Source organism: Pantherophis guttatus, chromosome 7 (genome assembly GCF_059756535.1).
Source record: "Pantherophis guttatus breed Tessera chromosome 7, ASM5975653v1, whole genome shotgun sequence".
Lineage (NCBI taxonomy): Eukaryota > Metazoa > Chordata > Lepidosauria > Squamata > Colubridae > Pantherophis > Pantherophis guttatus.
The window spans coordinates 68,023,778-68,050,191 of record NC_142069.1 but is presented as its reverse complement, the minus strand read 5'-3'; the positions used below and the strand labels follow the sequence as shown (position 1 = coordinate 68,050,191).

At 39.8% G+C, this 26,414-nt stretch overlaps 1 protein-coding gene and 1 long non-coding RNA gene across 3 annotated transcripts in view; one reads left to right on the top strand and one right to left on the bottom strand.

The window, feature by feature from the left end:
- Positions 1-14,784, bottom strand: part of KCND2 (potassium voltage-gated channel subfamily D member 2) — a 356,267-nt gene extending 341,483 nt beyond the window's left edge. The window contains exons 1-3 of one of the 2 annotated variants that reach the window (XM_034431052.2): positions 14,135-14,366; positions 12,820-13,393; positions 11,066-12,238 (exon numbers count right to left, since the gene is read on the bottom strand). In XM_034431052.2, the coding sequence (XP_034286943.1) occupies positions 11,066-12,180 (1,115 nt within the window). In that variant the 5' untranslated portion in view covers positions 12,181-12,238; positions 12,820-13,393; positions 14,135-14,366. Of the gene's footprint in view, positions 1-11,065; positions 12,239-12,819; positions 13,394-14,134 lie in introns of both variants that reach the window. The other variant, XM_034431050.2, reaches the window with a different exon arrangement.
- LOC117673607 (uncharacterized) lies at positions 14,581-17,208 on the top strand. Its single transcript, XR_004593524.3, has 2 exons — positions 14,581-14,694; positions 15,300-17,208. It is a non-coding gene; the product is annotated as an uncharacterized LOC117673607 (long non-coding RNA).
- Positions 17,209-26,414: the final 9,206 nt, after the last annotated feature.

Below are 26,414 nucleotides of genomic sequence, written 5' to 3'. Positions count from 1 at the left end.
ATGTTAATAAAAATATTTTAGCAATATCTCAGAATGCAAAGTCCTACAGTATGGAACACAACAATATCTGTTCATGTCAGCCACGGATGGTAGCATCACATTACAAATTTAGAGTATTTGCAGAAAATTCTAGCAAATATACAAGATCGGGTCTTGTCCTTGTTTAAAGTTGAAGTTTTTGGCAGAGGTCTAATATACATCTATATTTCAGTTACACAACCAGACCCATTTGAATACATATTTTTTATTAATTTTGTCATAGTAAACTGTATAGGATCAAACAGCTTTAAACCAACATATATTTAATTTTTTAACTTTTTCTGTTGGTTTATAGTAGGTTGTCTAGACCGGGGTCTCCAACCTTGGCAACTTTAAGACTTGTGGACTTCAACTCCCAGAATTCCCCAGCCAGCAAAGCAAAGCAACATTCACAAGAGAATGTTGACACTGATCCTGTACCAGCTATCACATTCCTTTCACTCAACTCTGCTTGGGGATTGGAGTAGAACTTTATTTGCCTAAAATAGTACGGAGTGTATTAATTAAAAGACTTAATTATGGCCAATGCTGTAATTAACCCTTTGTACATGTGTACAAACTGCATGATCCAAAAGGTTAGAGTATTTCTAGAAGCCATCCAGCTAGTTCTATACAAGATTTTATGTTTGTAAACAGTAGCCTTTTGTAGCAAGAAGAAATGCAAAATTACCTTACTTTGTTCAAATTGCATTTTAAGTGGAGATTAGGTTAGATCTAAATCCAATAGTTTTCGGTGTGTAAGCCTGTGGTTTGACCAAAACTACATAGTCTGGTGAAATATTAATACGTTTTGTGAATACCTGTTTGACTGAAGAACTCATGGAACAAAACATATTAATCATATATCAAGTTATTTCCACATCTGGTGTCCATTAGTTTGCAGGAAATATTTTCTATCTGAACAGGGAAATATCTGGAGGAGGAAAACAGTGCTAATATATTTTATGACAGTGACTGAAATACTGTATGTCATGCCACCTCTCTGATTTTCCAAGGTAGTGGACTTCTGTATTCAACTTCGTATCCATTCCTGAACTTGTAATCCATATGAAAGGAAGAACTATACGTATGGAGCTTTTTGCTTTATCAGAATGGAAGTTTTAAATAAATCAAGCTGAGAGTAATGGAGTTTTGTCCAAATTTTGTTTCTGAAAATTAATATTTGCTAAAAATAATTGAATAGTAATTGTATTTATCTCATATTAAGTGAATATGAAAGTTATTTTTTAGTCAGTTAATGTGAAAAGATTTTATTTATCAAGGTAGAGAAAAATTCAAAGTATGCCTAATACGGGTAGTCTTTGATTTACAACAGTTCAAAATTACAATAGCACTGAAAAAAGTGACTTATGACCAGTCAGTTACAACCTTTGTAGCATCCCCATGATCATGTGATCAAAATTCAGATGCTTGGCCACCGGTTCATACTTATGACCATTTTTGTTTCCCAAGGTTATGTGATCACCTTTTGCAATCTTTTGACAAGCAAAGTCAATGCGGAAGCAAGATTCACTTAATAACTGGGTTACTAACTTATCAACTGCAGTGATTCACTTAACAACTGTGGCAAGTAAGGCCATAAAATGGGGCAAAATTCACTTAACAAATGTCTCACTTAACAACAGAAATTTTGAGCTCAATGTGGTCATAAATCAAGGACTACATTTACTCTTACTCTTCTGGAATTCATGCCTCCCTCCTAGGGATCTACCTCCTTATCCATCATAACAATATATTTTAGTTGTATGTTTGACTTCTGCAGTATTAGTCACTGTCATCATCAACATAATCCCAAATCAAACCATTTACTCCCAAAATGATGATTGTTCACTTCAGTAAAGGTTATGGATTATAATCTACCACCCTGATTCAGAGAAGGTTGATAAATAACTAGATGTTTTCCCAGGGGCAGGTTTTAAAACCTGTCACTACTGGTTTGCTCGTGGGCATGCCCACGCACATGCATGCATGCAATGCTTCTGTGCATGCACTGAAGTGTCCGCACGGATGGGTGGAGCCTCCCGCCGCCACTACTGGTTTGCCCAATCCGGGGTGAACCGGTAGCAACCCACCACTGTGTTTTCCAATGGCCCAGTCTAGGGCTGAGACAGAGTGACTGACCCAAAGTCACCAGGTAGCTTCTGTGCTTAAGGATAAACTCAAAACTTCAGTTTCCCTAGTATTAGTAAGCACCTTCACCACTCCAGTAGCTCTCTATTTAATATAAAGGGAGAAAAATAGCATACCTGAACCAAAGTAATGTGTAAAAAAAAAAAAAAACAATTGTGGAGGAAGCAGTTTGGGAAAACCAACCAGTTACCGGTGTACTATCTTCACTATAACACAATTTAACCACTGTTCTGTTTCATTCTATTGTCACAATGGTCCATGGTCTTATCTTTTTCTATTCACTTTTACTATATCATTAGCTGTAACTTTTGGCCCTCCGTAACCAAAATCTTATGGTTTCCAACTGAGCTTTTTATATTACTTTCATTTAATTCCAGCTTTTCCTTTTGGAAGCTTAAGGAAGAACTCATAGTGGTTATCACTCATTTTATTTTATGGTGAGTTAGGTTCAGTTGAAAGACAATGACAAGCCCAGACAGAGTCAGTGAATCCAATGAAAACTGGGGAGGATCCTCATGGCTTTAAAATGTTTTGAAGCCAAAATATTATCTGAAATCCTTTATAAAACACAAACAGATTCTGTCTGAGGAAGGGTGGCAGATAATAGTGCAAACAAAATTCCAGCAATCAATTCTAGCAGCATCTGATGGTACATCAAATGCTCTGTTAAGACTTGATACAGAAATGCTACTACTGATTCAGTTTGAATGTGGAAGATGATGATAACTTACTGGCTCAAAATGCAATTCTTCCCAGTTGGTCTGACTCCTCTAGTTTTAACTTTTCCTCCCCTTGGAAACAGGTGGTAGATCATAAATTGGGCTCTCTCCATTATTCTTACTATCAGTAGGTTGCGAGCAAGCTAAGCAATTAATTATGTAAAGAATAAAAGGTGTGGAGTTCAATGCTCCTGAACATGATAGAATTTGGATTAAACAGGGGCAGCTGAGATACAGCTGAAAATAACATTCTTTCCATTTGAACTTCTTTAAGGCAGGTACAGTAAAATCTCTGTGGCTGAATAATGATAAGGAAATCAAAACTATCTCCCTATATTGTACTTTTTATAGAGACACAAGGTCAATATACATTCTGCCCAGGGGTGAAATCCAGCAGGTTCTGACAGGTTCTGGAGAACCGGAGGCAGAAATTTTGAGTAGTTTGGAGAATCGGCAAATACTACCTCTGGCTGGCCCCAGAGTGGGGCGGGAATGGAGATTTTGCAGTATCCTTCCCCTGCCATGCCCACCAAGCCATGCCCACAGAACCGGTAGTAAAAAAAATTTGGATTTCACCACTGATTGTGCCCCTTATAGATAATTTCCTTGGGAGGCCAGATAAATTTTATATGAACCTTTTCCTTCAGGATTGAATGCTATTCATTACATGTGCAGTAGCTAAATTTTGTGTTTCTACTATGAAAATAAGATATAATTGGCTAAAGACATGATTACTTTTGTTTTAAATATTACTTTTGGTTTAATATTTTTAAAGAATAAAATGTTAGGGAATATATATTTTTTATTTTAATTTTATATCTATTAACATTTCAAGTTTATCATCTGAGTAACAACTTCTCTAACATCATAATAATATAGTAGTGAATGTTCTACTATATGATTTACAGTATTTTGCTAGTCGTTAGCATATTATTAAATTTGCTTCACTTTGTTTTTGTTTTATCTTTTGCTGTTCATTGATTAAATAAATTATTATTGATTGAAATGGGGAGGTAAGTCTGAGGCCACTGGCCTAACTATTCATATTTTCTACCCCACTTTTATGTTTATGAATATGACTTTTGCACAGGTTCACCTAGTGCACCAATTGCGACCCTACTTGGATCGGGAGGCTCTCCTCATAGTCACTCATGCCCTTATCACCTCACTGTTAGATTATTGCAACGCACTCTACTCTTCAAAAGTGTTCGGAAACTACAGTTGGTCCAGAATGCAGCTGCGTGAGCTATCGTGGGTACACCCACATTACACCAATTCTCTGCAAGCTGCACTGGCTCCCTAATGATCTCCGGGCACAATTCAAGGTGTTGGTTATTACCGTTAAAGCCCTACATGGCTCAGGGCCAGGTTATCTTCGAGACTGCCTTCTACCACATAGCTCCCAGTGACCGGTAAGATCCCACAGAGTTGGTCTCCTCCGGGTCCCGTCAGCTAAACAATGCCAGCTGGTGGGCCCACGGGGGAGGGCCTTCTCTGTGGCTGCCCCAGCTCTCTGAAACCACCCCCATCCTATTGGCCTTCCAAAAGCAGTGAAGACCTGGCTTTTCCGGCAGGCCTGGGGCCGTTGATCTTGCTGTTGCGATCTTGTGAGATCCAGCCATGAATGGTGTGAATGAGTTTTAATGTTTTAATGTTTTAATGTTTTTATAATGGTTTTTTAAATGCATTGTAAGCTGCCCTGAGTCTTCGGAGAAAGATGGCATATAAATTGAACTAATAATAATAAATAAATAAATAAATAAATAAATAAATAAATAAATAAATAAATAAATAAATAAATTTCTACTCACTCTCTGTTCTCTCTCCCTCTACCAAAAAAAAGTCTTTGTTTCTTCCTTCCAAACTGTTGCCTATCTACTTTGCCTTCAAAGGCTTCTTACTTCTTGTCCCAGCTGAGTATGAATCCGCACAGCTGTATTTGCTCCTGCTGAATCCTCATCTACTTTACATCTTTCTTATTTCCCTTCACTCTTTTGCTTCTTTTTCTATTTGTTCATCACTGATATTTAAGTTATAATTTCTTATAATGCAGTCTTGTATCCTGCCCTATAAAAGAGCAAATTCAGCTATGCTGTTCTAGGAGCTACAAACAATAAAAATAATGGCTGTAAGCTAAAGGAGATTAGTATATTTTAATTCCCTGTTTATTTTCAGCTACAGATTCTACAAAATCGGTAGACATTTGTATGGATGTACTTATTAAGAAATTTCAGTGAGAGCGTATTTCATTTTTCTTTATTCAGGAACAGGCCATTGAAATTCAGTTGCAATATGAATACAAGAATGTCCATAAAATATACTTGTTCTTTATTGAGACAGAAATAAAAAAGCATATAAAAATACAAGGGATCAGAGTTAATAGTTGTAGCTTTAGTTTAGATGCTTTGCATTTACAGGATGACTGCCTTAGAGCTTTGCATATACATCCATGTGGGCTGGAAGTCTGCTGTACCTGAATTCCACCTCACATAGAGTCACTACGTATGCAACTAGGCTCCCAGAATTCTGGGAGTTGAAGTCCACAAGTCTTAAAGCTGCTAAGCTTGAAGACCTCTGCTGTAGATTATCACATATAAGCATTAATATAAGCATTGTCTATTCATTAACATTATTGGTGTAGGTAAGAGGGAATAGAGGCTGCTCCTCATCAATGTGATTCTAGGACAAAGATTTCAAAGTTTAGGATATCTGCCTCATCTTGACTGGATTGCAGTTTTTAAGATTCAGGTTCAAAGGTGGAAGCTTTTCTTCAATCTGGTACTGACAGTGAAAAATCACATTACAGCAGTGACAAAAAGGGCCTCTTATTAACTTCAGCTACTAAATCAAGAACATTCATTCCTGAAAGAGAAAGACTTTGTGATGCATAGGTGATGGACTTCAAAGCCAAATTGCTTCAGTGCATTTTTTTTTTTTTTTTGCAGAGAGAGTCATGAAGACAATTCAGAAGGCAAGGTGCAAATGATAATTGATCCTTCCAGAAGTGTCACCTCTTCCTTAAAATAGCTGTAGTGGTTACCAGTTATTTTTTGGAGTGTTTATATGATGTTTATATGATAAATAAATTTAGAGCCTTGGTGGCGCAGCAGACTAAAGTGCTGTTAAGTAGCAGCAGCTGCCTGCAATTACTGCAAGTTCAAATCTCACCAGGCTCATGGTTGACTTAGCCTTCCATCTTTTCGAGGTAGGTAAAATGAGGACCCGGATTGTGGGGGCAATAAGCTGTCTTGTATAAAAAAGAACACCGCTTGGGGGGGCCGAAAGCCCTACTAAGCAGGTATATACAAAAGTATGAAGGCTATTGCTTAACGCATTGTAAGCCACCCTGAGTCTCCGGAGAAGGGCGGCATATAAATTGAACCAATAAATAAATAATAAATAAATAAAGCCTTATAAATTTGGCCCCAAATTGTTTGCCCATCCACCAATTCCTCCGCAGTCCCCAACAGACACAAAATAACATCCAAGCTAATGCTATTTTGGGGATATAATATAATATGCGCTTAAATACTTCTACTCAGGATTTTAGAGTTCTTTAGGTAGCTTATTATTATGCATCGATATTTTGAAACTACCTAGAACTAAAAACAGAACTGTACATTTTAAAGAAACCAATAATTTGTAGTAAAATATGAAATGGCCTGGTTCAATGCTTAGCATCACCACTTAGTCCGTGATAGAACATATCTCTGCCCAAAACCTTAAATTCCATCATGGTAAAATACTAGAAGAGACAGATGAAAAGAACCAGGGTAAATCACTAAGGGAAAACTGCAAATGGAGATACAATGTAAACTACGTATCTTTGGTTATGACACAGTATATTCCTTTAATTTACAGGAAAGTTTGTAACAAATGTTTAATTAACAGTTTGGTTGGATATTTAAAAAATTGCTAAGGTGCATTTTTACAGTTTTAATTAATTACAACCAGAAGAGTGTGAATGAGATCAATGTGCTAATTCATTCTATTTCCTACTTTCATAAATTAATACCGTTCTTCTTAATAGATTCTTTACCATACAAAAGTTCTGCAGCTACAGTACAGGTAGTCCTCGACTTATGACTGCAATTGAGGCCAAAATTTCTGATGCTAAGTGTTAAGTGAGTTTTGCCTCATTTTACGAACTTTCTTGCTACAGTTGTTAAGTGAATCACTGCGGTTGTTAAATTTGTAACGCAGTTGTTAAGTGAATCTGGCTTCCTCCATTGACTTTGCTTGTCAGAAGGTCACAAAAAATAATCATATGATCCAGGGGTGAAATGTAAAATTTGTTACTACCGGTTCTATGGGTGTGGCTTGGTGGTGGTGGGAGTAATGTGACTGGGTGGGTGTGGCCAACTTTTTTTTTAAAAAACTTTTCAAAGCATTTTTTCTGCAAATGCAAAAAAATGCTTTGAAAAGGCTCTGCCGATCAGGCAACACAGCTGAGATCATCACAGCCTTTTCAAAGCATTTTTTTAACCACCTCTTCCGCTGAAGAGGTTGCGGAAAAAAATGCTTTAAAAGTCTCTCTAATGATCCCAGCTGAGTTGCCTGATCGTCAGAGAGACTTATAAAGCATTTTTTTCTGCAACCTCTTCAGTGGAAGAGGTGGTTTAAAAAATGCTTTGAAAAGGCTCTGACGATCCCAGCTGTGTTGCCTGATCGGCAGAGCCTTTTCAAAGTATTTTTTAAACCACCTCTTCCCTGGAAGAACTTGTAGAAAAAAATGCTTTGAAAAACCTCTGACGATCCCAGCTGAGCCATGCGATCATCAGAGGCTTTTTTTTTTTTTACTTTTAAAAGCATTTTTTCGGCGGAAGAAGTTGTAGAAAAAATGCTTTTAAAAGTAAAAAAAAAAGCCTCTGATGATCGTGCGGCTCAGCTGGGCATGGTGTGTATGTGTGTGGGGGGGGGGCGCAGGGATTTTTGCTACCAGTTCTCCGAACCACCCGCTGCCATCACTACCGGATCGGGTGATTTGGTCCGAACCGGGAGCATTTCACCCCTGATATGATCCCAGGACATTGCAACCGTCATAAATATGAATTAGTTGCCAAGCATTCAAATTTTGATCATGTGACCATGGCGATGCTGCAACAGTCATAAGTGTAAAAATGATCATGTCACTTTTTTCAGTGCCTGTAACTTTGAACACTAAATAAATGATTATAAATAGAGGACTACCAGTATAGTGGATATGACAGTGATTCTTATGACTAAACTTGTAACACTATCGGTAGTATGTTTCATGATGGATTGTTTGCAACATGGGAAACATGAAACACAGTACAACTTTACCTGTCTATCTACTTTTAGTGGGAAAATGAATAGAAATAAATAAAGTATAAAATAATGTACCAATTAAAATATGCATTCTTGTTCTATCCTTTTTTTACCTTGTTTTACCAAAATATCACTGTTGCCTTTATTGCACAAATTAGCATTTCAAATGTGCATTTATAAAAGTAGTGAACAGTGGAAATAGATACCCTAAGGTTGAGATTGTTGATACATAAATTTGTTTGAGTTTTATTTCTATGCAAGTCTAAAAGGATGCCTATTGTTTTTCTTTTCAAAGATAACTTAAAGAACTATTTCCCTTATAAAGGGCGGTATAAAAATTTAATAAATAAATAAATAAGCAGTTTCTCTGAAGAACAGTTTCTCTAAAGTTTGCATTTTATGAATTTTTTTTTAATTTCACAGCATTATCCAATATTGCATATAACTATATGTAGGGGTGTGTGTGTGTATAGCAATTATCACATTTATTTTAAAATATACAAAATGTTAATTTATAAGGGTAATAACTAAGTTTCAAGATATCCTGAAGAATATTTTGCCAAACAATACCACATAGCTTGATTTCCTAAGTAAAAGCAAAGTTTATATTCTTGTTTAATATACCTACCTGTCATATACCTACTTCACAAAAAGTTTAATGTCCTCTAACAATATAAAAACACTATTTTCAGCCTGAAGAAAATAAAACAATTCAAGCCAATGAAATAAAAACCAAATATTCATTTCAGTACCATGGACAAGACCAATAGCTAGTACATCTGGCATTTCACTTAAATGCATCCTGCTGCAGTATAAAACATTAGAACTATGAATGAAAGATTAAAAATGCTGGTGGCCAGGCCTTCCTTTTTTACACACTATGATAAATATTAGAGCCACACTATTAAATTTTGACTAATTTTTTTCTTTTACTGCTATCATTAACATTTAACTAAATCACAACTTAAATGTCTCTGGTTTCCAACCAGAAATTACATATACAATCTGGTCTCCGTCATTTCAAATTTCAGTCTGATATATTTTATGCATGTCCTTTATCTTTCCCCGTCTAATAAAGATTTTAATTAAAAAAAACCTGGTAAAATTATGGTCTGTCATAATATTTTTTTTTCCTTTGTGAAACTCCAGAAGTCTACTTGACCAGCAGACAAGTGACTGAAAGGGACACTTTCAGGAAAATAAACTGTTGAACAGAAAAAAACCTGGATATTTACTTTTTCTCTCCCTCTTCCCAACCACACAAACATAGCAATGCCTTTTTCTTTATTGAAGTGTTAATTACAGTTTGTAGATTAGCCCTTATTAAAGATTGGTTCATTTCAAACAGATAATTCTATCATCATAATCACAATTTCAATCTTATTTATATCCATCCCCAAGGCAGAATTAACTATTTTCTGCTACCATTGATCTCAGTGATAGTGCTTAAATTACACGCTTAAAGTTTTACAAAACACAATGGGGATTAATTCTTACATTCTGTCCTATTTCTGAAATGTCACTGATGTTTATAGAAATACTCAGAAAGATAGAAAGACTTGTCATTCATATAAATCTATTTCACTGTCCTTAGTGAAATGCTAAACTTGATCCAGAAATAATATATATTTTCAGTGCTCAATATTTTTTGTTTGTTTGTTTTTGGTGCTCAATATTTGTTTGTTTGTCAAATTTTACATCTATAATCAGTTCCTTTATTTAAGACCAAATAAATATTTTAAGATAAGATATAAGAGTTGACAGCAAGATACTTTCAACTTAAATCTTTTCCCTTTCTTCCTTAACCTCCATGCCCCATGATGAGGAATAAGGGTTAGGGCAGTTCAAAATGTCTGAAGGGTAATAAGATGGGGAAAGTTATTGTAGAACTTATAACAGATAAATTTGCAAGACTCATAACACACCATGGTAATAATGGGCATTTTTAAAAAAGAAATTAATCCTTTCCCAGTAAATTATTGCACAACTAATTTGGAATAAAATTACAAATAAACTTCTTCAAGTTAACTTACCTCTATATGTCATATCCAGATAATACTGTGAGATGCATTTTGGGATATCAGTCATTTTGAAGGTTAAACTCTGATACTAAGGATAAGCATAAGCTGAACAATTTCCCATTAAAACTTTTTGAAAACTTAATTCACACCATATTCCTTCTTCAGAAAAGACATTTCTATACAATGCTACATTGCAAGAAATCATGAAATAACCTATAATGCCATGATGGTGAATTCATTACCATTTCCAAAAGTTAAATTCCAGAATGAAAAACTGAATGTGAGTTTGAAATGTTTACTGCAACAGTTCAAAATCAGCTCTGTTGACAACTTTAACATATATTTTAAAAAGCAAACTGAGAAGCATTGTGTTAATTTTTATATTATTTTACTATAATTCTTCTGAGGTGAAAGATTAATTACACTTTTGCTATAAATACATAAACTATTATAAAGTCCCTTACGATACCAGTCAAGAATAATAGGACAATAGAATTGTTATCTTTTGCCTAAAATTCAACCATCATTACATCAACTTTGGAGGAAAAATAGGAGGATAAACTTGCACAGAAACTTTAACAACGATATCTGAATAGGTGAAAGAAAAAAATACAAAATTTACAGCAATCCTAGAATTTAAGGGAAGTCATAATTGTTGCTCTCAATATTTTCTATTTACATGAGAGAAAGTGAATTGGCATCTTCTGCATATCATAAAAGGATCATAAGCATTTCCTCAATTGAGCACAATTATGCATCATCTTTTTTTTTCACAACTTTTTTTTAAAAAACAGGTAAAGATAATCCAGAAAACAATGTACATTATCTATATGTCACATAAATAGATATAAAACCATATGCACTTACCCCAAGGTGGTCATAGTAACAATGGTATACCAGAAAGCAGCAGGAATACTGGTGAACTTGGTGGCAGACGAACCTTTTTCAGCATAGAACATGACTGTAGCAAAGATTATGATGGCCATAGTGAGAGAAAAAAGGAGAAAGCCAAGCTCTGATGCACAGCTTTTCAGAGTGTAGCCCAGGATGCGTAGACCCTGTGAGTGGCGTGAAAATTTAAAAATCCGGAAGACCCGGAAGACACGCAGGGTTACAAAAGCTCCACTGACATCCTCATTGTTGGTCATCACCAGACCAATGTAATATGGCATAATTGCCACGACATCAATGATGCTCATAACACTACGGACAAACTTGTACCGGCTGGGAGCAGCCACCAGGCGCAAGAGATATTCAACAGTGAAGATCATGACACAGGCTGTATCTAGGCAGAAGAAAGCCACATCGTAGCGCTCTCCACAGGATAACTCCTTGATGGCACCAGGAGTCATCCCACAGGGCACAGTCTCCGCCACATTCGCAATGACAGAAACAGCAATGAAAAAGCCAGTAACATAGTAAAAAACCAGGGCCAGTGTGCTGGTGTGTGGATTCTCAAAGGCCCGCCACATCCTCTCTCGAGCTGTCATGGAAGGAAGATGGCACTCGTTGGCCTTATCCTGATCAGCATCATCCTGAAGGCGTTCAGCATTTTCCCGTCGTCGATCCTTGTACTCCTCATAGCAGCAATCGCCAATGATTTCAGGGATAATACCAAAGAAGGCCAGCTCCTCATCATAGGCTGAGATGCACTCTTGACGGGGATAGTGTAGCTTTCCTGTTCTATAGAAATTGAGTATGTGTCGGAAGATGTCAGGATCCCGGTCGAAAAAGTATTGCTGTGTCTCTGGGTGGTAGAAGAAGTCCCTCTCTGAGCTGCCCAGAAGGGTATCAGGATAGCGTTCGAGGGTGTCCAGCCAGGTCTGGAACTGGGTGCCACTCACATTCAGCACAATCAGAGAATCCTGACTACGTTTCCTCTCCTGCCTAGGTGCATTTGGCATAGGGTTGGAGGCCACTGGCATCCATCCTATTGCTGCTGCTCGGGCAAAAGGCAGCCATGCTGCTACTCCTGCTGCCATTACGGAAGCTGCTGGTGGTGGTATTGCTGGGTAGTTTCTTTAGAAATAATCCAGTCTTCTAAAATGAAGGGGGAAGGGGAAACACAGAATGTAGCAAGAGATTAGGGGCCCACACTTTATGTATGACAGAGAAATCTACCCTATTTTTTTCATCTTCTTTCCTTGTAACCCTTCCCAAATAACAGGTTCTCCCATTGCTTAACACTATTTGAAATATTTGCTTTAAGGTGTTAACCAACTGTGGAGCATGAGAAGCTGTTCTATGTTTTTGATCAACACCAAGCACCTCCTTTCTCCATTAGGTAGACTGAAATCAGGGAAGATCAACATGCACAAAAATGCAGCAAAATATACTGTCTGCAAGAGCAGATCAGCTAGCTTGTCAGATCCAGGGAGTGGTAATCAGTCAGCAATTTTATCAAACCAAGAGACAATTCCTAACTCAGCAATATTCTGTTCTTTTCTGATTCTGGGAAAGGCTCTGACATCCTGACATTCCTCCCACTTGTCTACTACAACCATCAGCTGCAAATAGTTGTTTGGGAACTGAGGAGAGAAGAAAAAAAATGGATTTTTCTTTCTTTCTTGAATACTTAGGCTAGTGCTACAGAAAGAACACCTGCTAGGATGTCTACTTACATCTCTTTGCAAATCATAGATTTTTAGCAGAAGGTGTGAAGATGTCACTTTTCCAATTTACAGTTGATTCCCTTTATCCCAATGATCATCACTTCATACTACACACTCCTATTTTCCAGGCTCTTGCACTAAAGAAGCAAGGAAGAGGGACAGAGAACTAACTTGATACAGGGAAGCTTTTCTTGAATAAAGAAAAGGCAAGCTGAGAAACAGCTTAGCTCACAAAGAATCCTGCAAGCCTTCTTAGTAAAAATGAAGTGAATTTTGAAAAGCAGAAATTAAGGCGGAACAGCAAGACGGGGGAGGGGAAATCCAAATTTACAGTTGAACTGGACAGAACAACCACTTGTGGGAAACATGCAAAAAAGGGAAGGATGAAAAGAACAATTTTGGGAGGGAGGTTCCTATGAAAGAGGTTAGCTATAACCAAGGCAAAAGTCAGGTTCTTCATCCTGAACGAAAATTCAGAAGTTGCTGGAAGCGAAGTTTAGGATGGCAGAGAGAATGGCCAAAGTGGTTGGTTAATAGAGGAGTAAATGTTTTGAGAGTTGGTCTTGAGTAGATAAGAGGAATCCTAAAATGGAAAGTTTGGAATGTTCAAATACATTTGATTTAGGAATAAAGCTGTCGTTAGGTGCAATGTTCACAGTTGGGATGGTGGAAAGGAGGGTTACAGTCCTTAGCCGGAAACATCGCTAGCTAAAGAGATGTTGGAATTCTATAGGTGGAGATTAGGACTAAATCTGTGTGTTAGAGAACAAAGGTTAGGGATAAGGAGCCTGAGTTATACCATACACAAACACACTCAAGGCATGACGTATGCACGTGCATGTGTGAGAGCAGTAATACTACTTATGCAGTCGAAAATAACAAGGAGATTATTCTGGACCTCAAAGGGTCTAGGCAAGAATTTAGTTCAGAAATCTCGGCTAGGACAAAGGACTGATTTGGGAGCGGGATGGAGAAACCCGGATAGGGACCGAGAGAGCCATTTCACTTTAGCTTCCCGCTTCCCACCTTACGCACCGAAGTGACCCACCCCCCTCCCCAATGACGCCCCTCTCTCCAGCTGCAAGGGCAGCCTTGCCCGGGCTCGTCCGGCGCCCTCTCGAACTCTCCCCGCCACTTGATGCTGCCCCGCTGCATCCCAAAGCTCTGGCGGTGGAGACGGAATCAGCCGCGATAGAGGGGAGGGAGGGGAGGGGGCGTAAATTTGGAAGGGGGGATCCAAGAGGCCTCTGCCTCGAGGGGGGGCTCCAGCCACCAGCCCACGCACGGAGCCCTCCTCAGCCGTCTTTCCCTCCCTTCGCCTTACCTGAGGGCGAAGTCCGGCCGGAGCGCTCGCTGGGCATGGAGGGGACCTGAAAGTGGCCGAGGCTCCCGCGGCGCTCGTGCGGAGGCGCTGAGGCGGCTCCTGGCCAGCCCCCCTTGCTCTCCCCTCTGCAACAAGTTCAGCGGCAGACGTGGGAAGCGCGGGGGGGGGGCAGCGAGCGACGCAATTCCGTCTGGTGGCAACTCAATGCAGCCGCTTCCCTCCTCCTCCTCCTCCTCCTCCCCTCAGGAAAGAGCTCGGCGGCGGCGGCTCTCGTCAGGCAGGAGAGCTGCCGCGATCGGATGGCGGAGGGCAGGGTTGCCGGGGCCAAGCTTCTTCCCAGCTCCAGCGGATGCCCGGCATGCCTTGAAGAGCGGAGCCAAGGGCTTCCCAGCCGCCGAGGCTCCTGCTGCGGGTGTTGAGAGCGGGCGGCAGACCACGGAGGCGAGCAACCCACCCTGCTGCTGCGGGTGATGCCTCCCCGGGCAGCTGCTCCGCTTTTCTTTTTCCTGAAAATGTCACTGGAGGGAGGAGAAGGCGGATGGAACCGTGGCGGGAAGGAGGTAGGGGGCTTCGATCCGGAGAGAAACAAAGAGAATTACAAAACGGCGTCGACTCCGATTTGGTCGTCCAGGCGAAGGGGCTGCGGGCGTGTGAGTGCGCGCGCGCGTGTAGTGCTCTGCCCCATTCTCAAAGGCGTCTCTCTTTCTCTCACACACACTCACTCACACACACACGAGTGCGCGCCAAAATAGACCGAGTGTGAGCTCTGGGATGCTGGCCCCTTTCTGTTGGGGATTAATGAAGAGTTTATAGAGCCTTTTCTAAACGTCACCCCTTAAGTGACGATCAACATATTGTTCAAAAACACAGTTTTTCAAACTTTGTGAATTTTTCCCTTTCGCCTAGTTAAAAACCCGTTTGCCTGGACACGAATGTCTATGCCGTTGTACAACGCGCCCCGCCCTTTCGCTCCAGAGAATCAATGCCTGTTCTACTCTTGCTTTAATCCACTTGAACGAGCTTTCTAAAACGAGCGTCACTCTCGGAATCCTGCCTGGGAAAGGTCCCCACCCCGCCCCCCTTGTTCCTTAGTGTGTATTTCTTCGTGTTCCAGTAATGTTTTTTTTCCCCCCCTCAACAATCCTCTTTCTCTTTTTACCACTAGATGGTGCCTGGAGGATGGTTTCTGCAACGCTTTCACTGATGAAATTTTAGGGAACAGATTCTTCTCAGAAGTGGCAAACCTGTTATCTAGCCTGAACCACTTCAGATGAGAACTCACCTGATTGAGAGCTCTTTTATTATCGCCGTACAGAAATTATCTCTGCATACAAAACCGGGGAGGAAAAAAAAAATCGTGAAGCCTTTCTTTCCAACAAGATTCACTTAGATTTAACCTTAGAAAGGTGAACCTGCTAGGCAAGCTGCACAGAGCTAGTCCTCACTTAACTGCCTTGCATAAGAACTGTTTGCAGTTACAACAGTGATGGAAAAAGTATTTCCAATCCTCACATTTATGACAGTCACATGCCTGTAATAGAAATGAAAGCTGAAGTAAGATCATAAGTACAATTCTGGTTTCACTTAGTAACCACTTCACTTAATGACCAAGTTGCTAGTCTTAGTTATGCTATCTAAATGAGGGCTACCTGTAGTGTACCAAGAAATGTATCAAGAAACTGGAATTAGGTTCAGATAAGGGTAAAGAAGATAAACAAGCAACTGGACAATTCAGTATCACAAGGCATGATGGTATTTTGCAAAGGCAGGGAAGAGCCACAGCCAGGAGGATACTTGAACTAGAGCAGTGGTCCCCAACCATTGTCTCTTAGCAGCCTGGCTGTGGGGAGAGAGGAGAATCAGGCTACATGAGCAGGGGAGGTTGGTGTACCTGACCATGTGCGCACAGCTCAAGTTGCACAAGTGGTGGGCTGGCACGCATGTGTGCGCAGCTTGAGTTGCAAATGCACGCACCAGTTCTGAATAGGCCACATCCCAGTAGTCAACGGCGGCATGGGAGTTGAAGACCCTTGGATTACAAGCAATTTAGGCTCTTTTGTTTCTTGCAGTGTGAAATCAATGGAGGAGAAATGCATTTTCAGACTTGCCAGATTCTATTAACGTAACCTTACAATAAAGTAGCATTACTCCATTTGGTTATGTTTCTTGTCTGGACTCCCTCACCACGCTGATCACAAGGAGAGACTAGCGAAACAAGGAACGTTTAGTCTTAAGACAAGCAAAATGAGGAGGGAGATTTTTTTCAAAAGTTTGAAAGAATGTTATATAGAAGGTGACAACTAGGGATCTTTACAGGAGGTCAAAAAAAGTCAGGATGGGCAGTCCAACCACACAATTAAAGACCCACCCTTTTTACACAGGTTAAAAAAGGGTAGGGCTTCTGTTGCATGCTTGTGGCACCCATCTTGACCTTTATTTACTCATGGTTGCCACTGGTAGTAACAACCTGTTATCTGCGTGCCAGACAGAAAGATATGGAATAATGGCATGCTTTGGAAAATATTTAGAAAAGACACAAAAAACTCTTTGATGTGTTCATATCCTATTCAGACTCAAAAGGAATCTGGAAAGAAAGATACAATTGCTTGAAAGAAGTGTGATGTATGAGCATCACACTTCTTTCAAGGAAGTGTATTTTTCCCCCAGATTCACTTTGAGTCTGAATAGGATATGAACATATTAAGGAGTTAATTGTGTTTTTGAATTTTACCATATCAGGAAAAATAAGTGCTATATGCATTAGAATGTTTCCTGATTTGCTACTGGAGTAACTATTGCCCTGAGTTTAGATAGAAATTGAGGTTTTTTTGTGTTCCACTTTGATGGCATTGTCTGTATGGTAATGTGTCAATAGTCATTTAGCAAGAATGACCCTCTTTCTCAAATTCCTCTCTAAAGCTTCCATATTTATTTCCACCTTGCTTGCTTTCTGGCTCTAGATTAGCTTCAAATGGAAAAAATCATTGTTAACCACAGGTTTGAGCAGATTATTTTACAAATGGCTTGGAAATAAACTGAGCACACATCTGAAATAAATATGCTGTTTCACCATTTCTAAAAAGAAAAACATGAATGCAACTCAACTACATGATTACAGTGATTTATATTTATCTAAATTATATAACAATAAATATTCAATCTGTGCCATGATTCCCATTCAAGGAAAAAGTATTCTCTCTGTGTAAGTATTTCACTTTCAGAACTGGCCATTCATAGTCAGAACACTTCCAAGAAAGAATAGTCCTACACAATCCAGACTTGGAGAATGGGAGACTGAAATATTTCAGTCTTAAAATGTCAATGTACACCTTTAGAAATATTGTGTTCTGTTAGCAAAGTGGAAGAAAATACCAAACACAATAAAAGTGGGTTGGCAGAATGGTTAAAAATAATATTTGTATATGACAATTGGGATAGATTTTTTTGTTTACATGGCAGATGCTCTGATTTGTGTTCATTCTTCTAACCACTTTATCTGGCCCTTTACATAAATTGCTTAACAGTTGAATGGTAAAGATGAAAGCATGATTTTCTATATTGGTGAAGCTGGATTACAGGATTGAATGTGTGTGTGTGTGTGTGTGTGTGTGTGTGTGTGTGTGTGTGCGACATCTCCAGTTGAAATTCACGCTGAACAGATAAAACATAGCTTATCTCTTTCTGTACTTAATCCCTATGGCATTTAATCTGAATCAGTATTTATCCCAACTCAATCTTGGATTTTCTTTTGAAAGTTCCAGATTGATAAAAAAAAAAAAAACCTATGAATAAGAAGTCAGAATATGTGTGAGACTAGTTTTCTATTTATGCCAATTTGCCTTCAACATATGCTTGGCAATATAGATAGCTGAAACATGCTGTATATTATCTAAGCAATGTGGCTCCAGTGCTTTAGCAGCCTGCAATTTTAGCTAAGAAACACTGTGCTTGAATGGAAACTAAAATTGAATTTCATAAGGATTTAAAAATTAAAATGAAAGTTAGTACAGGAGTATCCAATTTTGTCATATCAATAGGCCATGTATTTAAAAATGTACAATATAACTGATTTAAAAATAAAATTCATTATTCAGAAACTTTATTTTGGTTCTATTGCAGGGATCACCAACCTTTTGGACCTCAGGGACCACTAAATTCATAATTTTAAATCCTGCAGACCACTAATATGACCTGCCTAATGATCGGCTGGATGGGCGTGGCTAGGTGGTCATGTGACTGGTTGGGCGTGGCCAACTTGATGTCACTCACATCAAGGGCCACCTTGCCGGCCTCTACTCACCCCTCCCAGCCACTCCTCACCTGTCCGCCTGGGCTCCTTAGGGCCCCAACAGGAAGCAGTTGTTGGAGCTAAGCAGCCACCATGAGAAAGAGTTGGCAAAACAGCTGGCTCAGTTCAGATTGGATCTGACCGAGAAGGAGGCTCAGCAGAAGCACCTCACTGAGGACTATGAGCATAGGCTTTCCAAGCAGAGGGAAGACTTGCGGGAGTGCAAGGCCAGATGCCAGTACCTGGAGGCTCAGCAGCTGAGATGGCAGCTGTTTCCAGGCCATGATGCAGTCCCACTGGAACAAGGCCCTCTGGCTCTTTGCCACCAGCGATGCTTCTCTCCAGCCTTCGCCCAAAGCCCTGCACCAGGAGGCTGAAGCAGACCCCAAGTCAGAATTTCTGCCCCCCTCTGCCCCACACAAAAAGACCCTGAAGGGGGAGACTCTCTACAGTAACACAAGCGTTCATTGCACATATCTGTCCCAGGGGCCGTAGTTTGAGGACCCCTGATTTGGTGCAATATAAAAAATGCAAATAATTTTTCTACGGACCACCAAAATTATCTCGCAGACCACTAGTGGTCCACGGATCACCAGTTGGTGACCGCTGGTCTATTGAACCATTAAAAATCCTTAAAAATGGATGGATGTTAAATTTTCATGTTGCTGATATAAGACATTTGAAAGTTCTTTAATTTACATGATTTGGTTCTATTTTAAATTTGTTTGGCTTCAAATTAATATGCAGGTTAATATAATTTGGGATGTGGTGTTGAATATCTCTAAAATAAGGAATTTGTCAATTTGTTACAGCAAAGAAAATAATTTTCATAATAGAAAGTCGTTGCTCTGATTTTAAGGTATCTGAGATATACATTTATTCTCTATTTTTAAAAAAATCTTTATGTTCAATGGCACATGGTCCACATAATGATCAGGTGACTCAGTGGCTAAGACGCTGAGCTTGTTGATCAGAAAGGTCAGCAGTTCAGCGGTTCGAATCCCTAGTATAGGTCTCCTGCGTGAGCAGGAGGTTGGACTAGATCACCTCCAAGTTCCCTTCCAACTCTGTTACTGTTACTGTGAAAGGTGATTGACTCAATTGATTTCAAGCAGAGATTTATCATACTTATCATATAGAACTTTTTATTCTTTGACTTTCTTTGTTATGTTTTAACCATTAAAATGCAATTATTTTTCTTACTTTGTTATTATTCATTATAGACTTTTTCTTTTGTGTTTCACTATTTTAACAATAGTCAGTTTAACTAAAAAAATCATGCTGATTATGCAAATGTACAGTATACACATGAAAATAGGGGCTTAGGCAACAAGTCCTTCCAGATACATCTTGATAAAGTTAAATAAACCAATTTATGACCTTTAATCTTTTTCCTGGAATCATAGAATGGACCTATTTGAACAGGGTTCCCAAAAGTGCTCACTATAGAGATTTGGCCAGGCATTTCAGGAATAATTATTAAAAGCAAGTATATATATGGTAGAACAGTTATTAAAATTATTTATTATGGCCAGCAAATATGCTCCTTTTTGACAGTGCACTGTTTCATTACATTTACATAATATTGACTAAAATGCACATGGTAGACAAAGACAAGCTTTTCAATTTCAACAATGTTCAGGTAGTCCTCATCTTATTACCACAATTGGGACAGATATTTCTATAGCTTGGTAAAATGGTTGTTAAGTGAGTCATATCCAATTTTACAACTTTTTTGACATGGTTGTTAAATGAGTCACTGTAGTTGTTAATTGTGCCATGCAGTCATCAAATGAATTCACCTTTCCCCATTGACATTGCTTGTCGAAGCTGGCTGGGAAGGCCGCAAATGACAATCACATGACACTCAGATCCTGAAAACATAGTGAATCCATACCAGAAGCGTGAATTTTGATCATATGACTGTGAGAATGCTGTCATGGTTGTAAATGTGAGGACCAGTCATGTCACTATTTTAAGTTCCATTTTAACTTTGAATGGTCACTAAACAAATGGGACTACCTGTATGTTCGATTAACCAACTGGGTACTTTGAAGCACACATATACTTTCTTTTTAATAATATTTTTAACAAGAGAGATTAAAAACTAATAGAAACTAATATTTAAAATAAAGATAAGAAAAAAAAATTAAGAACAAAGTCAAAAGTGCAGAAAGGTAAAAAAAAGCATTATAAAGGAACAACTTCCAATTTTCAGTTATAGTTATAAACTGAAGAAGCTTCTTGGAGAAGAAGTGAAACATTTTCAAAGAAAAAATCAAGAAAGTCCAGTTACCTTTTTGAAAAAAGCACCCAATGGGACATTAATGCAGAAGATTTTCAAGATTAATATACAACTGAAACCATAAATATTTCTTTTGGTACTGATTGAGGAAATGTTGGAGCAAACTTATTGAACTTTGTATGCTAACTTATACGCACAGCAGTGGAGAGATTTGGTATTGCCCCCAAAAGAAGAGTGGTGGGATTCAAATAATTTAACAATCAGTTCATCCAGGATTCAGGTTGGCTGTCATCAGAATCATGGCCCATCTCTGTCCTCCAGCTCCACTGTACATGCGGGACAAGCCTCCTGTGATGGCCAACCTGACCCTGGGCGAACTAGTTGTTAAATTACCCACTCCCTGCTATCAAAGTGGATACTGGGCGCTGTGCTGCAATGGAGAAATGGGCAATGAAATGGCTGGCACAAGGGAAGTAGGAGGGAAAGCAGCCTTCTCTTTCCCTCGCGCCGGCTGCTCTGTTGTCCAGTTCTCCATTGCAGTGCAGCACAGTGCCTAGGATCCACTTTGATAGTGGGGGTAAGTAATTTAACAACCGGTTCACCTGAATCGGTGTGAACCGACTGAATACCACCACTGAGTGGATGGTCAAGATGATGGAGTCTAAACTGCAGAGATAGCTAAACTGATAGCCTTGATTAGAAAAAATACATTAATTAATTTTAATGCTGATTGGAAACCACTTTTGCACTGTTGCATGAAGCAGAAAAAAATGAAATTAAGATATATGAATTTTATGATTAGAAAAAAATAGTTGATAGAAAAGGTGTTGACACAATGTAGTTTTAAGAACTATTTCAGTGGTGGCTCTTTCTCTCCCCCCCCCCCTGTGATGTGCTTGGATACTACAGTAGATAACGGGCAGTTTGATAAAATTCTTCATTAGGCTTTGACAGGAATGATGTTTTAAAGAGACTAACTTTCTGGAAAGTTATATTGTAGTCAATTTTGGGAAAGCAGAGCTTTAACATTTGGGATATTGCATAAAATATAGATATTATATTATTAAGAAATATTGCTTTCCAATTTCTTGCAAGCTAGTCAAAACATATAAGATAAATGTAAGTGATACATTTTTTCAATCCTGAGTAAAAGGGCAGGGCCTCTGACCTAATAATGTTAGAAGATAATGTTTTGATTGCTATCAAAGCAAGTTATTGATGTTTTCATTTCAGAAGCATAGTAACAAGTTATGTCTTACAGCAGGGGTGTCAAATTCGATTTCATTGAAGGCTGCATCAGGGTTGTGTTTGATCTCGGGGGGGTGGGGGGGCATGGCCAGGGTGGGCGTGGCTAGTGTGTGGGCATGGTCAGCGCAATATCACTCATGTTGGGGGCACCTAGGTGGACCAGGTGGGGCTGGGGGGAATCCATTGTCTCCAGTGGAGGAAGGCGAGACCAGGGAGAGGGCCAAACCCTTGTCCTCCAGAGGAGTCTTGCCATCTCACTCAGGCCATGTGGATGACCCCTGAACTGCGGCACAGGCGGTCCACTGCCCTAGGCAGAGGAGGACAAGCAAGTTTGTTTTGCTAGCATACTGCCAGAAAAAACCGAGCTCGGAAGGGCCACTTGCACCCCTCCCGAACTCCATTTTTGGCTGTGACGGCCTCCTGCAGTACTCTGCCAACGAAAACAGCCACCATCAGGTTGGAGATCAGCACCCAGTTGGCCTGGGCTGGTCTGAGGCACCATGGGCTGGTCCTTTGCTGTTTCCAGGGCAACCCCATGGGCCACATTTAAGCACCCTGTGGACCAGATCCAGCCCCTGGGCCTTGAGTTCTGTAAGACAGAGACACCCCTGTCTTACAGACATATCCCTTTAAAACAAAATACATATTTTCTAGCAGCATAACAGGTAATTTTTTTTAAAAAAAGGATTCTAGAATTACAGTGGCAACTGCGCAGAACTTAGTTTCACTAGGCTGAATGACACTTCCTCCATCATAAGCATAAGAAAGACTGCAAAACTGATAGTGCTGGAGATATCTACTTCAGGTTGACATTCAGCTGTAATCAGCTTCAAGTCTTTGGTGAAATAATATTCCCTTGGGAATTCAAATGACTTTTATCTATTGGTTTTTTAAAAAAAACCATTAGATCATAACTGTTCTAGCAGGCCTTGGGGTTAAAAGGCTTTCCTGTGATTCGCTGTAGCATTGGAGTAGTTATCTGTTATTTTTATCTCTGGTATGTGTGTTTCTTTTCTGCTTTTGGCTTCTATTATTTTTGACATTTTTTCCTTTTAACCCAATTGAGCGTACTCTGAAGTGGCACAGAAGTATAAAAATAATACAAATAACAATAAAGCCAACAGCAGCAAGAATAAACTTTTCTGGAAGTCCTTGAGAATACAAATGTGTGTACACAAACACACACATTCATATATATTTGGAGGATACCAGAAAAATATGACAAATGAAATGGCATTCAGTTGAAAATCAAGATAGTTCATAATTATAATTTGACGTGTGCAATATATATGGAAGAAGTTAACATTTCTCAGGATATCAAAGAAATCTAGTTGGAATTGAAACTTGTTTCAGAAATCTTTGGATAAAAAGTATTTCTTTACTGTCAATAGTGACAATCTTAGGACTGTTCTTTCCATGGCAAGACAAATGATATATTATTTTCTTTCTTTTAAAAGATATTTTTATTATTATAATACTGAAATATAAAAATAACTATTGGGTAATACAAAAAGGAACAGCTCCTAAATTTAAATAAATAAAACTTTATAGTCATATATTCTTCCCTTCTTTTGCATACATTTCCCCACCCATTGACCACAACATAAACATATATGATTTACTGTTCTCAGAGCATCTGCAATAAGAAGAAGTTGGATGGAACGGATTCTGTTTAAGAAATTCTCAGCTGGAATTAGCTCTGGTTCATAGATTCTATGCTTTTCAATCTTCCAGATAGGTAGAGACTTTTAATTCCTCATTCAGCTATAAACATTAACGGACACCCATCTATTAGCAAAATTGAATTCAGCATTTTTTTTCTTTAACTGCCCACAGCTCATGTTCTCTGTGTTTTCCATCTACAGGTACAGTAAATGCACTTATTACATTTTGATCAGGGTAGATTCTTGACCCTTGTAAATGGTATTACATTATTTGTTTAATCAGATTTTGCACAGAATTAGTTGTGACAAGGCAGGAAATAAAGGTTTACAGATACTATAGAGCTGCATAATCATCATAAGTTTATTTGTCAAGCATACATAAGATAACAGGTAAAAGTATAAACATAATTTGAATACATGAAAATAGTAAGTAAAAAAGAAATATTAGGACAGGGACGGTAGGCACGCTGGTGAACTTATCCATGCCCCTTACAGACCTCTTAGGAATGGGGTGAGGTCAACAGTAGACAGTTTAAGTTAAGTTAAGCTAATGTCCTAGAATAATTCACTTATTATTGATCCTGTTGGCAATGGATTCCAGAATTGCAATGAATAACATCTGGAGGTTTATTGGCATGCTGATCTCTAAGATTATTTATTTTTATGCCATATTTATATGGATGCCCATCTCACAATCACAATCATTATATTGATAAATCTATGGAAAAAATGGACTGTGTCAAAAGAACTTAATCAGAGAAAAAATACACAGGTGCTATTCCACAAATATTTACCCAAAGCATAAATAACATTTTAAAAGGTAGATTTTTCTGACTTCAATTGTATGGCATGGTGTTCAAATACTTTGGCAATTGAAAAGCCATCTTGATTTAATTTTTCCCTTTTTTTAAAGCAAAGCTTTATAAAAGAGATTGCCGGTAGAAGAGCATGTCTACATATGAAAAGACTGTTTCAAACCCAACTCATTGTTTTTAAATAATAAACTTCATATGTCTAAAATGCAGGAAGAGTTTGACCTTGTGACTTCCGAGGACATGGACAGGATTCTGGGTAGACTTAGCACTGCCACATGTTTATTGGACCCGTGTCCCTCCTGGTTGGTACTGGCCTCTTGGGAGGTTACACGAGGCTGGCTCCAGGTGATTATTAACGCTTCTTTGAGTGAGGGTTTCTTCCCTTCCACCTTGAAAGAGGCCGAGGTGGGGCCCCTCCTCAAGAAGCCTTCTCTGGATCCGGCTGTATTAGTGAACTATCATCCAGTCTCCAACCTTCGCTTTGTGGCGAAGGTTGTTGAGAATGTAGTGGCGCAACAACTCCCCCAGTACCTGGATGAAGCTGTCTATCTAGATCCGTACCAGTCGGGCTTCAGGCTGGGGTACAGCACGGAAACGGCATTGGTCGCATTGGTTGATGATCTCTGGAGGGCTCAGGACAGGGGTTGTTCCTCTGTCCTGGTCCTATTAGACCTCTCAGCGGCTTTTGATACCATTGACCATGGTATCATGCTGCGCCGGTTGGAGGGGTTAGGAGTGGGGGGCACTGTTTTGCGGTGGTTCTCCTCCTTCCTCTCTGACCGCATGCAGTCTGTGTTGGCAGGGGAACAGAGGTTGACTCCGAGGTGTCTTCTTTGTGGGGTGCCGCAAGGGGCAGTCCTCTCGCCCCTCCTGTTCAACATTTATGTGAAGCCGCTGGGTGAGATCATCCATGGTTTTGGGGTGAAGTTCCAGCAGTACGCTGATGATACTCAGCTGTACATCTCCACCCCGGACCACCCCAATGATGCCCTTGACGTGATGTCCCGGTGCCTGGAGGCCGTGCGGATCTGGATGGGGAGAAACAAGCTCAGACTCAACTTCTCCAAGACCGAGTGGCTGTGGTTTCCGGCCTCCCAGTATAGCCAGCTGGTTCCATTGCTGACTATTGGGGGTGAGATCTTAGCCCCCTCAGAGAGGGCTCACAACTTGGGTGTCCTCCTGGATGCACGGCTGTCTCTAGAAGATCACGTAATGGCTGTGGCCAGGGAGGCTTTTTATCAGGTTCACCTGATTCACCAGTTGCATCCCTTTCTGGATGCTCAGGTCACTCATGCCCTTGTCAGTTCCTGTTCTGTCCCCATCTCACACACGCACACCAGCAGTCGACCAAGAGTTAAAATAAACCAGCAGACAAGAATTTCCTTCGATAACAGAATTGGCAGCAACCCAGTGGCTGCTTGCCAACAGTCTTTACTTACAAAGGGAGGTTTATCTCCTCTGACCGAAAACATCAAAGTCCACAAAAGCCAAAGAATAGTCAAGTCCAGTCCAAAAAATCAGTCCAAGCAGAGCATATAACAAAGTTCCAGAAATGCAGAATGACTTGCTAGCTTTCAGTTTTGTCCTGAATGGCCACCACACCCCCTTTTATCCCCTGTGGGGTATGGTCCAGTGACTCAGCTTAATCTCTGGCATGCCTCCTTCTCTGCTGCGTGTGCTTGTCTTTCCGACACTGTCAGGGATACAGCCAAGACTTATCTCCGTCGCTGTCTAACTGCAGCTGCTCGGAAATGCCTGGCTCCTGGCCTATCTCTTTTCCTTTAGAAGACACTTGAGGCATCGCCAGAGAGGAGGGTCCTGGAAAGGGAGGCCTTTCCAACTCCTCTCCTTCACTTTCAGAGTCTTCTCCCTCCGATAAGACGGGCTCAGGGGTCGGAGTCACAACACTTCCCGTCTGGACTACTGTAATGCTCTCTACATGGGGCTCCCCTTGAGGAGCACTCGGAGGCTTCAACTGGTCCAGAATGCAGCTGCCCTGGTGATTATGGAAGCGACATGG